Raw genomic sequence first — 15222 nt, 5'->3', positions numbered from 1 at the left:
ATATGGGGACCAAAAGCTTTAATTTGCTTATTCAGCGTTTTCATCAGCCTGATTTTGCTGTCTACTTGCGTTACTCCTCGGAAGGTGTCAAACACCAATTTCCATTTTATTGAGTCACCTAGGTGCGGAGCAAGCATGAAGAGACAGCGGAAGGACTTTCCCGGATGGCGCTGTCGCTCACTGGCCCGCACCAATCACCACGCGGCTTGCCCTCGGGCCCTCCTCCGCGGGGGGCGTGTCCACAGTGAGTGATAGACAGAGCCGCCCGCCCCGCTCAGCCCAGCCCACGTTGCTGCTTAGATTGAAATGCAGAACTCAAGCCACTTTCTACGGGGCAGAGACTTCCTTTTACTCCTTCCTTTTGCACTCTCACCGCCTCCTCCCGGGAAGAAGCGGAGGCGCCACGGTCTGGGGCAGCGACGGGCTGGGCCACTGAGGCCGTGCGAAAAGTTTCTTTCTGGGAGCTCGGGACTGGGGCCCGGTTGGTGTGCTGCTCGGAGCAATGGGTGAGTGGCTGCGGGGGACGCTGTCAGAGCCGGAGAGGGAGGGAGTGAGCAAGAGAGGGAGGGAGAGGGAATGCGAGGGCGCGCACCTCTGAGCGCTCACACTCTCCTTATTGACTTTGCTCTACAACTTGTAGGAACACGCTAAGGGTCAGAGGCGCACAGCAGTTCAGTCTAAACGCTGGCTACTGGGTTGCTGTTGATGCCATTTTCTGATTTTAAGAGAAGGGAGCGATGGCATCAGCGAGCCCCGCAGCCCCAGTGGCAGACCAAGTTTTGTTTCACATACATGCCCACTGGCAAACAAAACTGAAAAAACAAAAACACCGCCCCCCCCAGCTTCCCCTAGAGCCTGTCTAATTGCGAAGGTCCCCAAAAGGGGCGATGAGGATCAAGGAGGAGCAGCCTAAGGACTTCAGCTCCCAGTAGCCGAGTAGGAGCCAGTTGCAAGCGTCAAGGCTGATTTCCCCGACCGATTCCGAGACTTTTGAACACTCGGAGCGGCCCGTGTCTCACCACTTTATTTGTTTCTAGCAGCCTCGGGCACCACCGGAATGAGGAAGGGGGTCTGATTCGACCTGGGAGGTTTAGGGCCGTTCCTCAAAACTCGGGGGCCATAGGGTGTGAGGAAAGCCTGGGTCCTCAGTCCGGGGCCGATGCAGCCTCCTTGCCCCCTGACGCGCGCGGAGGCCGAGTGGCAGGCGACTGTCCCAAACTGCGGGTGCGCGTCCCTGCGCGCCCTATGTTTGTCTTGCAGAGCCAGCCTTTGGGGAGGTGAACCAGCTGGGAGGAGTATTCGTGAACGGGAGGCCGCTGCCCAACGCCATCCGGCTTCGCATCGTGGAACTGGCTCAACTGGGCATCAGACCGTGTGACATCAGCCGCCAGCTACGGGTCTCTCATGGCTGCGTCAGCAAGATCCTGGCGCGGTACAACGAGACAGGCTCGATCTTGCCTGGAGCCATCGGGGGCAGCAAGCCTCGGGTCACTACCCCCACTGTGGTGAAGCACATCCGGACCTACAAGCAGAGGGACCCCGGCATCTTCGCCTGGGAGATCCGGGACCGCCTACTGGCCGACGGCGTGTGTGACAAGTACAATGTGCCCTCTGTGAGCTCCATCAGCCGCATCCTGCGTAACAAGATCGGCAACTTGGCCCAACAGGGCCATTACGACTCATACAAACAGCACCAGCCCGCGCCGCAGCCGGCGCTGCCCTATAACCACATCTACTCCTACCCCAGTCCCATCACGGCCGCCGCCGCTAAAGTGCCCACGCCACCCGGGGTGCCCGCCATCCCCGGCTCGGTGGCCATGCCGCGCACCTGGCCGTCCTCGCACTCTGTCACCGACATCCTGGGCATTCGCTCCATCACCGACCAAGGTAAGGAGAGCTCGAGGGCCGACGTCAGGATGTGCAGAGCCTTCCTCCTCACCATCGTTGGGGTCTCAGTATTGGGGGCCTCGGCCAGCGTCTATCCCACCACCTGGGGCGTTTTCCTTTGGAAATGTAAGGAGTCTTCCCAGGGGGTGTCCTGATCTCATTAACTTGAAATTCATGCCCTCGGTTTCCTTGCCACACACAGTCTCCTGCCTCATCTCAAACTACCAGACCCTAACTTCCCCCCCATCCCCAACACATGGTTCGCATTTTCCACCCTCCCCCGCCTCTCCCGCCGCCTCAGCCTCAGACCAGCTCGCTCACTTGGGGAGCACGGCCGGGGCCGGACTTGGGGCGCAGCCCGAGAGATCAGAGCCGGCGTTGGGCTGCCGGCTGCAGGCGGCCTGTGTGGGGATCAGAGGCGGCCGCGAGAAGTGGGGCACTCTGTGGAAAATGCGGTGTGCTTCTTGAGGATTCTAGCAATCAGGCCAAATTTGCTCAGGCAGGAAGTTCAAATGTCAGCTAATTGGTTTCATTCTTATGCTTCACTTCATTTTCCTCGGAAACGGAGGTCCGAAAGTTACTACTAGCAACTTGCATGTTACTGCATTGCTCATTCTGGGACAATTTTCTGCTATATTTCTCTCTCTCCTTCTCTCTCTCTTAGCTGAACAGACTGCACTATATACGTATCTTAGAAAGTGCCACCAACCACCCCCGCGGTGGAGTCAAAATGCTCCGAGATTCCTTGCTCTCCTCTCTTCTGTTCTTTTCTGTTTCTCTGCTCCTGCTGCTTCCTTTTAGGGTCCCCAGGTCCCCGGAACGGCAAGTGGGCATCTAGTCCCTGCACGTTTTCAACGATGCCACCCCACAGTTCCTTTCCTTTCTCACCCTTGACCTTGCAGTGCTGTGTCTTTTCTGCTCAATAAGAACGATTCCCGGAGCCCTTCTGTTCCCTCGGGCTTCCTCAAGAGCCCCGAGTTTGTTTTCCTTTACTGCGCTGTTAAAACAAAGCAAAACAAAACAAATGGCATAAATTTCTTTCTCGGTAGGGCGAAAACAAAGTCAGAATACCCCAGACGCAGAATTTAAATATCGCGGAGATAAAGCGCCTACATTCTTAACTTTTTTCAGCCTAAAGTTTAAAATGTGTGGAGGAAAAATTAAGTAGGAAGGGGTGGTGGAGGGAATAGTTCCTTTAATTATTTCCTGCCTTTATTATTTACTACCACGTAGGCACAATTATCTTTTAAATAGTTAAATCAGAGCCCCAATTTCTCATCTTCTTGTTCCCTGTGAATTTACAAGATCTTTCTAGGAGTTCCGTTTAGTCTTATCCAAAGCTGGTTTGGAGCGTTAGTTGGAGAGTTTGCCCTTGATTTATAGGATAAACTGACCTCACTGACATTTAAAGGAAGCCCCTGTTCATGGGAAAGTGTGAGATCAGCAGAAATGGGGGCTCATGGGGGGATCTCAATTTCTTAAGATAACTTCGAGCTTGTGCCCACCGATTGCCTTTTGTCTGGGAAGGTAAAGACAGACTGGCAGTTCTGGGCCAAAATACAGTTTCCTGGTGCAAATTGGAACGCAATCTAATTCTTTGGAGAGGGGGAGGGACAGTGAAAGAAGACTGACAGAGTTGAAAAGAAAACTTTTCTTCTCTAGGGATCCTACACTCAGACCAAATGTCAGTTGGAAAAGTATTGGATTGTTGAGAGTAGTAACTCTTCATTCTAGATGTTGTTGATTCTGGATGCCAGCTCTAAATAACCCGTTTTCTGACAAATCTGAATATAAAAAGGTTGTTTCTAAAACGGGCCATTTCTACCAAACTTCCAAGCACTGTGTCAGATGGAAGTATTTAAAATCAAGTTGTAGTGGCTTTGTCAGTCTTTGGTCCTCCACCCATAGGTCCCAAAGACAGAACACACTGCTCATAGTCTTCAAATATCTTCTGTTTGAAATTGCATTTGGTCACTTAAAGATGACAATGGTTCAATATGCACTCCCTTAGGTATTGTGGTAATTAGTTTACACCACGTAACTTTCTTTGCATCTCTATTAAGAACGTAAAAGGATAACCGGTGGCTTTATTCCTTTAACAAATATTTAATTCTACTTTCATTTTCTTAACCTTTTAAATCGTAAAAGTCACCACAAAAATGACGCTCATGACATTTACAATGGCAATTGCAATGCTTATTTTTTTGAGTCATACGCACGTTCCCTCGTATTCCACGTATAGAGAAAGGGCATCGAGGCTGGTCACACACAAGGGAAAAACCTATGCACATATACTTTGCATGTGTATACCAGGCAGCATTTCGTTGTGTTTGCAAAGAACTCTGCAGGCCTTTTGTTCCATCTATTGACAGAACTACCAGGTCCTTACTAGAGAGAGCACCCACCTGGATGTGTCTGCGCCCCAGCACGGAGGTGGTTCGGCCAGGATGCTCCCCTCTGTCTTTTCAGTCCTTTCCATTCCCGAATTGTTGTCAACCCCCCGTCCACGCTGGGTTAGGATCCGGGGGAACGGTACAACCAGCTTCACGGGGTCTTACCCCAATTTGGAAACATTTTGGAAAAACTGTCAGGTTTCTGACAGTTTGGCAAAACTGGTTTCTCTGGGAGAGCCAGGGAAAATCAAAGACCGGTTGAAAAGAAAAAAAATCTTTCCTCAGGCGTGGGTGAGAAATCTGGGAGAGGCCTACTCTGAGGCAGTCAACTTTGCAGGGCCCTGGGCTGCATGCCGGAGAGGCCGCGCCTAGGCCCGGCGCTCGTGGGAGGCCGAGGGCAGGGGGCCGCAGGAGGTCGGAGCCCTAGTGCTCGCTGGCCGCGGGTTCAGGTCGCGTGTCAGGAGGGGGCACACGTTTTGGGCCGCCAGCCTGAGGTCTTCTCCTCCCCAGGAGTGAGCGACAGCTCCCCCTACCACAGCCCCAAGGTGGAGGAGTGGAGCAGTCTGGGACGCAGCAACTTCCCCGCCGCCGCCCCGCACGCCGTAAACGGGCTGGAGAAGGGAGCCTTGGAGCAAGAAGCCAAGTACGGTCAGGTGAGGAGCAAGGGGCGGCTGCGTTTGGCCGGTGGAGGAGCCCGATCCCTCCCTGACCTCGGAGCAGGGGAGGAAGCCGAGGCCGTAGGCTGGCTGCTGCACGAGCCCGGTCCCGCGCAGACTGGGGGACACGGCGGGAAAGACTCCCCCTTCCTTCGTGCGCGCAGTTGAGGCGTCGACTCCCGCCAGGGTCCTGGAGGCCTAGAAGTGCCTCCCGGCCTGTTTCGGGGCCCTTTCCGCCAGCCACCTGGGAGCCAGGGTTGCCCAACGAGGGCCGGGGGTGGGGGCGCGCTTCCGACAGGCGGCCGGGCAAGTGTCCTCCACGCCGGCCCGTGGAGCGCACGTGGGAAGTCTCGGCTCCGAAACTGCGGGGGCCTCGCGCTCCGGCGCGGCGCGCACCACGGCTCCCCGGAGGACAAACCAGCGTGGCTCGTCCTGTGGTAGCGGGAAGAGGGCAACCAGATAATCTTAATAAAGTTACCATTTCCCGATTAAAGGTCACGTCGGAATCTCCCAAGGGAGCTTAGTGAGAAAACCTCAAATTATACGGACTGGCTGTGGACCGTTTAATTTTTTCCCCTCTGTCCCTCCCCCGACGCTACTAAAGAAAAATTAAGCCACCCGTGTTTCTTTTTTTCTTTTCCTTTCCTTTTTTTTTTTCCTGAGAAAGATCAAGCAACCACAACAATAAAAGCCCCAGAGTTTGGAGTCTAAATTCATCACCACGCTAGAATCAGGAGTTCAAAGCCCAAACTCACTCTCTTTCAAGACAAAACAAAACAACAAAACCCCCCCACCACACAAAAATTTAAAGCAACGTAAAGTTTCTTCAGCAGATGAGCAGAGCCAGGCAGGTTTGCAATTTCTTAATATCGAACTCCAATTCCAAAGCCTCAGAATATCCAGTTTTTATTTCATTCTTTTAAAGTCCTAACACTTTCCATGTATTCTTGTCTGTAAAACCCAGCTTTTTAGGTAGAATGGAACTTGTCACTTTCATTTGCCGAAGAGAAAAACTTAGTTGTCATTTTCTCTAACAAACCCATTTTAACTTCTTCTTCTTCCCCTTATTTTGTTAGAGTGGAGTCAGATACATAGTAACAGCTCTCCCATGATAAATATCACAGAAAATAGCAGCAAGGAAGGAGAGTCCTATTCCTGAGTCTGTTCCTACTGTAAAGAAGGCCAGTGAGAAGTTCTAAGAAAGTTTGTCATTTTCTTTTACAAAAGGGCCCGTCATTTGTAAAGAAGAGGCAGTATGTATACTGGTTAGGAACTCTGATCTGGTTCCACCACCACTTACGCAAGTCACTTACCCTTTTAGAGTCTTCATTTCTTCATCATTAAAGTGGGAAAATAATACTTACAACCTTAAGAGATGTTGTGAAGATTCAGTGAGATAATGCAAACATATGGCATAGAAAGCATTCATTAAATATTACCTGTGGCTATAAGTGGTGGTTAGAGATTGACTCTTAAAAACAAGCAATTAAAAGAATCAGAATATACTTTGTTCAGGGGACTCATAGTCAAAAAGTGACAAGGTATTTTGTTACAAATAATAGCAGTGCATATAAAGCACCTAGCATAGTAGAAAACATTTAACAGGTGCTCAGTAATTTTTATTAGGTCATCATTTCTCAGAATAACATTGTGAAGAATAGTTTAAAAATGGCCTCTAATTTCCACATATATTTCATAATCCAAAAACCTTTTTGGTTATTTCCATAATCCCAAAATTCTTGTGATTATTTTTACTGTTTTGAATTATAGACCTACTATTTAAACTTGTTTAGAAATTAGTGACTTATACATACACTTCAAACTAAACATACTTTAAAAAAATAGAACACTTTCAAATGATCTGCTCTATAATTCTGAACATGGAAAAGTGATTACATTTATTACACTGAATATTAAACCACTAAATTATTAGATTTATAAAAGCAGGTAACTGAAAGAAATAAGTGGCCACATAAATATTGTTCTAAGAGAACAAGTTAAATTTTTTCCAGAAAATATATTTATATCAAATTTATATTGGAAAAGTTCTTAATTGAAATATACTAATCTTCTGCATTGCCAGGTACTAAGATAACGCAAATGATGTCAAATTTCAAAACCTGAAAAGTTTCAATGGACAATTAAATCAGTGGTTACTTTATTATAATGATCAAAATAGTGCTTAATGCTGAAGGTGTGCTAATAAGCAGGCACATAAATTTAGACTGTCATTTTATGAGCAACTTTGGAATTTATTATTTTATTTTAATACTAATTTATTATATACTTTGAAAAATAGCACGGTCTAAAGCAAAAGTTAAAGAAGTATACTGACCAACAATTAAACAATTCACTAGAATTCAAATATCCTCAGTAGAGGACACAGAGCAATTTTGGAATTTAGACATTGATTTCCTGAGGGTAAAATTATACATTAATATTTGCTTTTAAACATGCAAAGAGGCAAGTGGTGCTTTATATACATGTTTGTTATATATGTATATATAATTTTTGTATTTGAACAACATTTGGAAGTCTTTGGTTAAAAAATTCTGAAAATTTTTGCCATAATACTTTCAGGGCATTTACGGTTGTTATTAAATAGTACAATATTATAGAATCCCAATTTGATTTTAGTATGTAAAGGAGGAAATTGAGAATTCAGAATTATAGGATTTAGAACATAATCTATTCCCAGAAGACACCTGTAAAATTACCTAAGAGGCTGAATTGACAACTGATTGTAGGTAATCCAGTTTCCATTTTCCACTGCAAAGAAAGATGCCCAATTGCTAATAATTAGAACCTTATGCACATTTGTTACACACACACACCTACCTTTTTTTTCAAAATTAGCCCATTAGTTTAGAATATTCAAATTTGTCTTACACATTAATATTACACTGCAATTTATATTGTCTACCTCTGAGGACAGGAGATAAATAGTATTTATTTATTTTTTCCCACCCACATTATATATTAGGTTAGAATTCTTTAATTTCATGCTATTCTGGATGGCTACAATGTTCTCTGGTTCTTAATGGCTGGTTTTCTTCTGTTGAAATCATAAAACCTCTACTGAATGCAACTGAATGGCAAAAATATATAAAGAATAATGGGTTGGAAATAGCTATTCAAATTTTTACATGATACTTAGTGAATCATTGCCTCATTTTATTTAAACAGCTTATAAGCAGTTTTATAGCTTCTGAAAAATATTCTACATTTGGGCATACTTTCTCAGAAAAATATATTGCATGTCTGGTACTTTATTTAAAGTATCTGAATGGTAGATTGATAAGCTTTGAGTATCTTCATTTTTGGGTAGCATATATTTCACTTAGACAGCAAACTTAATATTAGTTACAAATTGAGGTGTCAGAAATGAAGAAGAGTCTATAAATTCTTGAACTTAAGAAAAAGTTCAGAGGTGTGAAAATATTTGAATTCAGAGGCATAAATTAATCTGAAATAATGATAGTAGTTCAAAATATTGAATATAATTTATTATTATATTATTTTCAAAATTGGTGGTCCTTGTAGACATAGTATTCTTATGAAAATATAAGTTAATGTGCACTGGATTTTTCTTAATATCAAATAAAGTTAATTTTGTGTTACATAACTTATTATTTTGTAGAGAGACTATGGTTTTAGGCAAATGCCAATAGAGAGTCTTTGAAATTCACAATGTTATCTATCTATTATATGAAACATTGGTTGACCTGCTTAGCTTTTAACTATTAGTGTTTTAAAACAAAATTAATGATTACACATCAGTAAAATGTGTCATATAAAATGCAAATCTTTTTAAAATTTAAGACTACGTCTATTTTAATAACATTTGGAAACATAAAACTTAGGAAAAAACCTTCAATAGTAGCTGCATGACCTAGAAACATTCACATCTGCAGTGAAATAACTGAGCATAATTAAGATCCTTTTGAATGAATGTCGATACCGTATTTACAACTGTCATTTCATTTTATCAGATTTGTTTTGCTAAGTCATTGCATAATGAACTACGACATTTAGGATGACAGCCAGAAATATGATTTCACCATAAAAATTAGAGAAAACCTTGTTTATGTTCGGATCTGAACCACTTTCTTGTTTATGATATGTATTGAGGTTGAAATTCTAGGTGAAGCACATCGCTGCTTGTGGCTACATCTACTTCATTATAAAGCCAAGGTAAACTCACTTTAGCATAAGGGGAGGACCAGGTGGAACTGATGAGTGGATGAAAGATTGTGGGTAGAGACTTTGGCATTACTATTTGTATTTTCTTCAAGAGTGAAAATGTTCAGCAGACAATTCCCATAATTTGAAAAATAATAGTTTATAACCTCTAATTGACACACAGTTGTCATACCAGGTGGGTTTTTTTTTTTGTGGTCATTAGTGTTAGGGTGCTAATGCATTTCCATTTTCTCGGTGGCAGGAATAAATGGACCAACCATCAATCAAATAATGAAATGGCTAGGCTAGAAGTTTTATTTACTTTTTTTCAACAGCTTTATTCACTTTGCTTATGTAAAGTATAATACTTGTTCTGTGATAAAGGATGCCTACTTTTTTTTAAAGCAAGAGTATCACGTGTTTTGCTTTCAAAAGGGTGCCCTAACTGAAGTGCACAAAGGATTTGGAAATACCTATAATGTATCCTGTTTTGTGAGGACATGAGATAATTAAGGCAAGTCCCAGTCCTCAAACTGTTTATAATCTAGCTCTCTGCCAATACAGCTTCTCAACATACTCACTTAAAAACGTATTCTCAAGACCTGGCAAATATATATTTCTAACTTTTTAGAACAAATAAAATGAAAACTCATACTTTTCATTCATTCTTGTGACAACCTTAACTAAACTACATTGCAGTTATATATATATATATACACACACACACACACACACATACAACTTCCTTTAATGTCAGTGGGATAAAATCTGTCTTTTCCTAAAAACAGTCAACAAAGTAAGTGACTTACTTCTTCCAGGATATGTAGTTTGGTCGATTTTACTTTGTATTGGTAAATCTCATTCTCAAAATTAGTCCCTCATTCAGAGAGGACCCTTGTACGATTCTTTGGTGGAAAGGATTTTCTCATTGCTCTCAAGGAAGGTCTCCATACAAAAAAGGGGTGGATGGTCTGAGGTCTTATTTATGGAATCTTTAGGTAAAGTCATTTTCAAATATGAGATTTCCATTACATGCCCATTGCCGGGGTTTCATTTGGAAAATTTGTTTACTCTTCCCCAGGGATTCCATATGTTGCTTGATTTATAAATCATATTTACAATCCAATTAAATAGAGTAATTTAGCACGTTTGCTCCCTCTATATTTATGGTGTACACTTGGTAGTCTTGACTCAGCCTAACTAGCTTTTCAGATTAATTACATGCCCTTCACTGAAAACATTAAACGGATTCGGGGAGTTAAAGTCACGTACTCTTTTGCTCGAAAGAATAAACAAATATCGGTGCTACCTGTGTTGCTCTCCTTTGCGGTGGAACATTTTACTCTTTCCGTGATTGCTTCATAAATAACAATTACTTTATCCAGGAGAGATTTATATCTTTTACTGAGATATTTCTTAATATTTCATATTTCAAAATTAATAGTGAGAAAATTGATGTGTTTATCGCGTCACTAGAATGAATAGTGAAGGTGGCAGGTACCTATTAAAGTATGTTTATTCTCTCATCTTGCTTAATGCCATTTCCCCCCTAAATTTCTAAATCTGAACTTTAAAAGAAAAAAGAAGATAAAAACTTTTCATTCCAAATCGGGGTCATAATGTAACCTGAGGGAAAGTTTAGAGCTATTTTTATACTGTTTAAAGATTTTTTTAAGCACACATTTTAGCCTCCCCTTGCCTTTCTGTGGACGTCAAACTTCTCCCAGCTTCCTTTCCTACCCTTCATTTCTGCAACACAGAGGAGGCCAAATCTCTAAAATTACTTTGTGTTGGAGATTTTAGAGAATTTTGAAATATTTACATTGATAAGAATAATAACATAAAAGCAAGTTGGGTGCCTTCAGTGTGAGAAATTGGACAAATACAGAAAAATTAGTAGAGTTTTCACACTTGACAAACACATGTAGTTATACAATAAGTGGGCACCTGAATGTAACTCAGGCCTAAATCCAACGGTGTGCCTCGCTCTGAGTCCCAGGAACGCTGTCTAAGATGAGACTGTAATCCAGCCTGGTTTCTCAGGGGAAGGGGAGCGATTTTGGGCAAAAAGATTGTATAAGGGCACTGTAGACATTGCAACAAAATAGTTGAGGAGCCCCAAATAAAAGGGGACGTATCCAGGAGCAATTGTTCCAAAAGAAGGGTGTAAGGGGAAAAAAGAGAAGAAAACAAAGCAAGCATTTCAGAGAGAACTGTCATTTGGATGATAGAAAAATACAAAGATTAAAAGAAGGGATAGAAAAAAGTTAGCTATGATGACAAAGAGATTTTGTCAGATTTTTTCCCCTGCTAACTAGAATGTTGTTTTTGTCATGGACAATATTAAATAGGTTAACCTTATGTATTTATAAAATGTTGAGCAAAGGTTTCCCTTATTTTAGAAGTAATCATTATTACCTTAACATTTTAATCTGAACATTGTTATTTACAACTCTTCGTGCATGTTAGCCTCAATAGCACAAAATATTAATTGATGGTGGAATGAAAGAGACCAAATGTGGATGCAAACATCTTGCCACAACTGACCTGGCGTGACGCCTTTCCAAGCTAATTCCTTATAGGTTATTGGGAAAATCCTAAATAAACATGATCAGAACTGTAATCTTGATGCAGTGCTAGATTTCTTTTGCAACTTGATAGCTCGCTATCTTCATACTCATCTGCTGAGAGCCTCCTTTGAGCCATTCCCAGAAAGAAGGAAAACAATTTTTTTTTTAGAACTGAAGAAACAAAATGAGGATATAGCAATGGGAATCTAGAATAAGAAAGAATCTCTTTTGTTATCTCAAAAGGTGCTCCAGGTTCAGATTAAATTGTGTCTGTCTTTTAATTGTCCAGCGAAAGCAAAAAAAAATATTTGCTACGGAAGATAGAGCATCAGACAAGGGTGATAGCTTCTTTTAACACGTGGCCACTGACTTGCCAGTTGTACTAGAGAAAATGGCTGAATTTGTCAATCTACATGAATTGAGTATGAAAAGAGAATAAGATTTCATTTATGTTAGATACTGATGTGCAATGGTTTGTTTCTTAAAAAATACAGTATCACTCTTTGGGACCCTTGTAACACATTTTAATTTAAATTCAACATTGTGTTGTGTTCCCTATATATTATCTTATAACTATTATAAACTCAATAGTACAACACAGTCCTCATTATCTGATGAAACATGATGAATATTTCTCGGTGCCAGGACACATGTTCCCCTTCCCCATTTTTCAAAGAACAGGCACTCTTGCAAACAGAATGGAAGGAACGTGCCCTTACAGACCAAGGGCACAATGCTGAACCACTCTACTTTTATTCTTATTTTGTCAGCAATTCATGAGCAGTGTTAAATCATAGCCATGTGTATATCCTGCTGCAAGTATTAACTCTAAATTGAGAAAATCATTTTGAGACCCCCATCACTGCATTCTCAGAGATGTGGAAGTGAGGACAATAACCAAATGAATTAAATTAGAAAAAAATGTCTATGTTGCAATTGAATTGCAAGAAGCATCTAATTAACATGTGCCTGCTTTACTTACCTCTGAGGATTAAATCAGTTTTACTAGTAATAAATCTATTATTTGCATTTTTACTTTCACTAAGAAATAGGTTGCTCTGTTAATTTGCTCACATCGCTCCCAGGAAAAAGGATGTACTCTTTATTTTTAAATAACGTAGAAATTGAGGGGGGAAATTCAAGTTACTTGAAGGAGGATGCTGAGTGTTCATGCCAGAATCAGATTAGAGATGAGGGTGTTTTTAGTGCTGTTTATAGTAACGATACCAACAATAATTGGATGCCAAGAAGAGGACCGTTTCTAGGCGGACATGCCTGCGAGAGCTGCTGCCTTTTGTTTGCAAACTGAGATTTTACATTAAATTCATTTCAAGAGATTTGTCCATGTGGCTTTTAAAAATTCACATCACAGAGCCCCAAAACTTTGCGAGCAAATTTTCCAAGTTCAAAACCACACATATGCAGATTTTTTATAGTTGAATCTCCAGTTTCTTTTTCGATAGAATAGCTCTGGAAAAAAATACCCCCAATGTTCATTTAAAAATCCTAAAAAGACAAACGGCCTGATTTTGCATGTCCTTTGTCCAATAAGCATTTGCAACATGACAATTTAAAATACTGCCCATGTTTTATTTAACAAAGGTTGTGCTCATTTTGAGTTTCTAAACTGATAGCCCACGCTCTGTGTCCTTTTTTACTGGAAATGAAAACTGCACCAACCAGGCCCTACACGAGTGTCTCAACAGAAAAGCCGAACGAAACCGAGGTTTGGAGAAGGCTGACAAAGGCATATGGATCGCAGAACAGATTCCAACACTGTTTAATCACGACTAATTCTTTCCTCACCCTGCATTGCCTTGCTATAGTTCTGAATAGCAAAGCAAATACTGTGAATTTTCTGGTCATAGCCTCCTCAAAACCTTTGTGGAAAGAACGGTATCTTGTCTTTTGGCATTGTGTTTATTTAAGTAGCAAGTAGCAAGACTGTGGATGCGTTTAGAATATACTTACGGTCACATCTAAAAAAAAATCAGAAAGTAGAGTCGGAATATTGTTAGCTGCTACTACTCAAAACAGAGTATAGCGCGGTCTGCTTCTAGGAACTTGTGAAATGCCAGCTGCTGTAACGTGCTTATTGTCACCTCCTCTCTTTTCCTGCTCCTCTTAGGCACCAAATGGCCTCCCGGCTGTGAGCAGTTTCGTGTCAGCATCCACCATGGCCCCTTACCCGACCCCGGCCCAAGTGTCGCCTTACATGACCTACAGCGCTGCTCCTTCTGGTTACGTTGCTGGACACGGATGGCAACATGCCAGCGGCACCCCACTTTCCCCCCACAACTGTGACATTCCAGCATCGCTGGCATTCAAGGGAATGCAGGCAGCCAGAGAAGGTAGTCACTCTGTCACAGCTTCCGCACTCTGATGGGAAATTCCGTCCGTCCGCCACGGCCTCACCCAGCTGCCCCCTCCGCGCACCCTCCCCTTCCTGCCCTCCAACCCTTTTGCCTGGAGAGCTGGCTGTATGGACTCACGTCCTCTGGGCTGATGACACTTAATTATTTCTTGCCATAACTTCTCTCTCACAGAAAACCTGACAGGACGTTAGAATTTAAAAGCAAAAGCAATATTAAGGACTGAATGAGACATTTGTGCTGCCCACACACTGTTCTAATGTAGTGAAGAAACCTGCACCCCTCAAAGGGCTTAAGGAACTTTTTAAACTAGTCTTTGGTAAAACCACATGTGTATATTTATTCTAAATCAACCTAAACTTTTGAAATGTGCAATTGTTGAGATTTTTGCAAAATCAATAAAGGAAAATACATATAGAAAAAAGTTATGCTACATCCTCTAATCAAATGAGGTGACCACATAAGCCTTAATTTATCATTAGGAAACCAATCAGCAATTGATTTGAGTGATCCTTTGTTTATTTTTAAGAGGTGACCTATTTTGGTGGAGAATATGTGTATAACACAAGCAGTATCTGAATTTAGCCTCTCCCGGTGTTCTGACTTGGTTCCAAATATGACGATGTTTATATTTTCTATTAGTTTGTAAATATGGACTCCGGATGGTGCATTTGTGTTTTCATTCCATGGGATGGGTCCCCTCCCCCAGCCCTCTCTGTTTTTTCTTTCTTTTTGCAAAGGTGACTTTCTGGCAACGTCTTTGTCTCTGTTTGGTGGTGGGCTGCTCAGGCTCCTGGACCTGGCCTTGCCATAAACTGTGTGTGTGCAGTGAAGGCTTCACCATCTCATGAAGGACATTCTCTTTCTACAGCAGAGGATTCAAAAAACAGCCTCAACAAGCCAGTCTCCCATTCTGTATCCTACCTAATCCAACAACACACACGCCAAACATGCAAAGACAAGAGGGTGGAAAGTACCTGAACAAGAAAGCTCTAAGGGAAGTCACTTAGAAACTTATGTTTAATGTGAAACGCTTTGCAAAGACACTTAAAATGAACTTTACGTTAAGAAAACCACTGTGAAACAAAATTGTACTGTTATTGTTGGCTTACCTGTGTGTTCAGCAATCTCAGCCCAAAATTATGTTGTAATTTAAAGAAAG

General features: G+C 42.2%; 1 protein-coding gene across 2 annotated transcripts; it reads left to right on the top strand.

The window, feature by feature from the left end:
- The first annotated feature begins 417 nt into the window (after positions 1 to 417).
- PAX9 (paired box 9) lies at positions 418 to 14931 on the top strand. Of its 2 annotated transcripts, XM_037056429.1 has the most exons (5): positions 418 to 506; positions 1261 to 1887; positions 4791 to 4933; positions 13817 to 14039; positions 14801 to 14931. In XM_037056429.1, exons 1-5 carry the CDS (start codon positions 503 to 505, stop codon positions 14872 to 14874), a joined length of 1071 nt encoding a protein of 356 aa, XP_036912324.1. In that variant the 5' UTR covers positions 418 to 502; the 3' UTR covers positions 14875 to 14931. The 2 variants fall into 2 exon arrangements, with proteins under 2 accessions (XP_036912324.1, XP_036912325.1); XM_037056430.1 differs by lacking the exon at positions 14801 to 14931 and having other exon boundaries at positions 13817 to 14469.
- Positions 14932 to 15222: the final 291 nt, after the last annotated feature.

The sequence above is a fragment of the Sturnira hondurensis genome, unplaced genomic scaffold, assembly GCF_014824575.4.
Source record: "Sturnira hondurensis isolate 20B ecotype Veracruz unplaced genomic scaffold, ASM1482457v3 Scaffold0008948, whole genome shotgun sequence".
Lineage (NCBI taxonomy): Eukaryota > Metazoa > Chordata > Mammalia > Chiroptera > Phyllostomidae > Sturnira > Sturnira hondurensis.
Note: the sequence above shows the minus strand (reverse complement) of the source record. Positions and strands in the feature narration are given on the sequence as shown.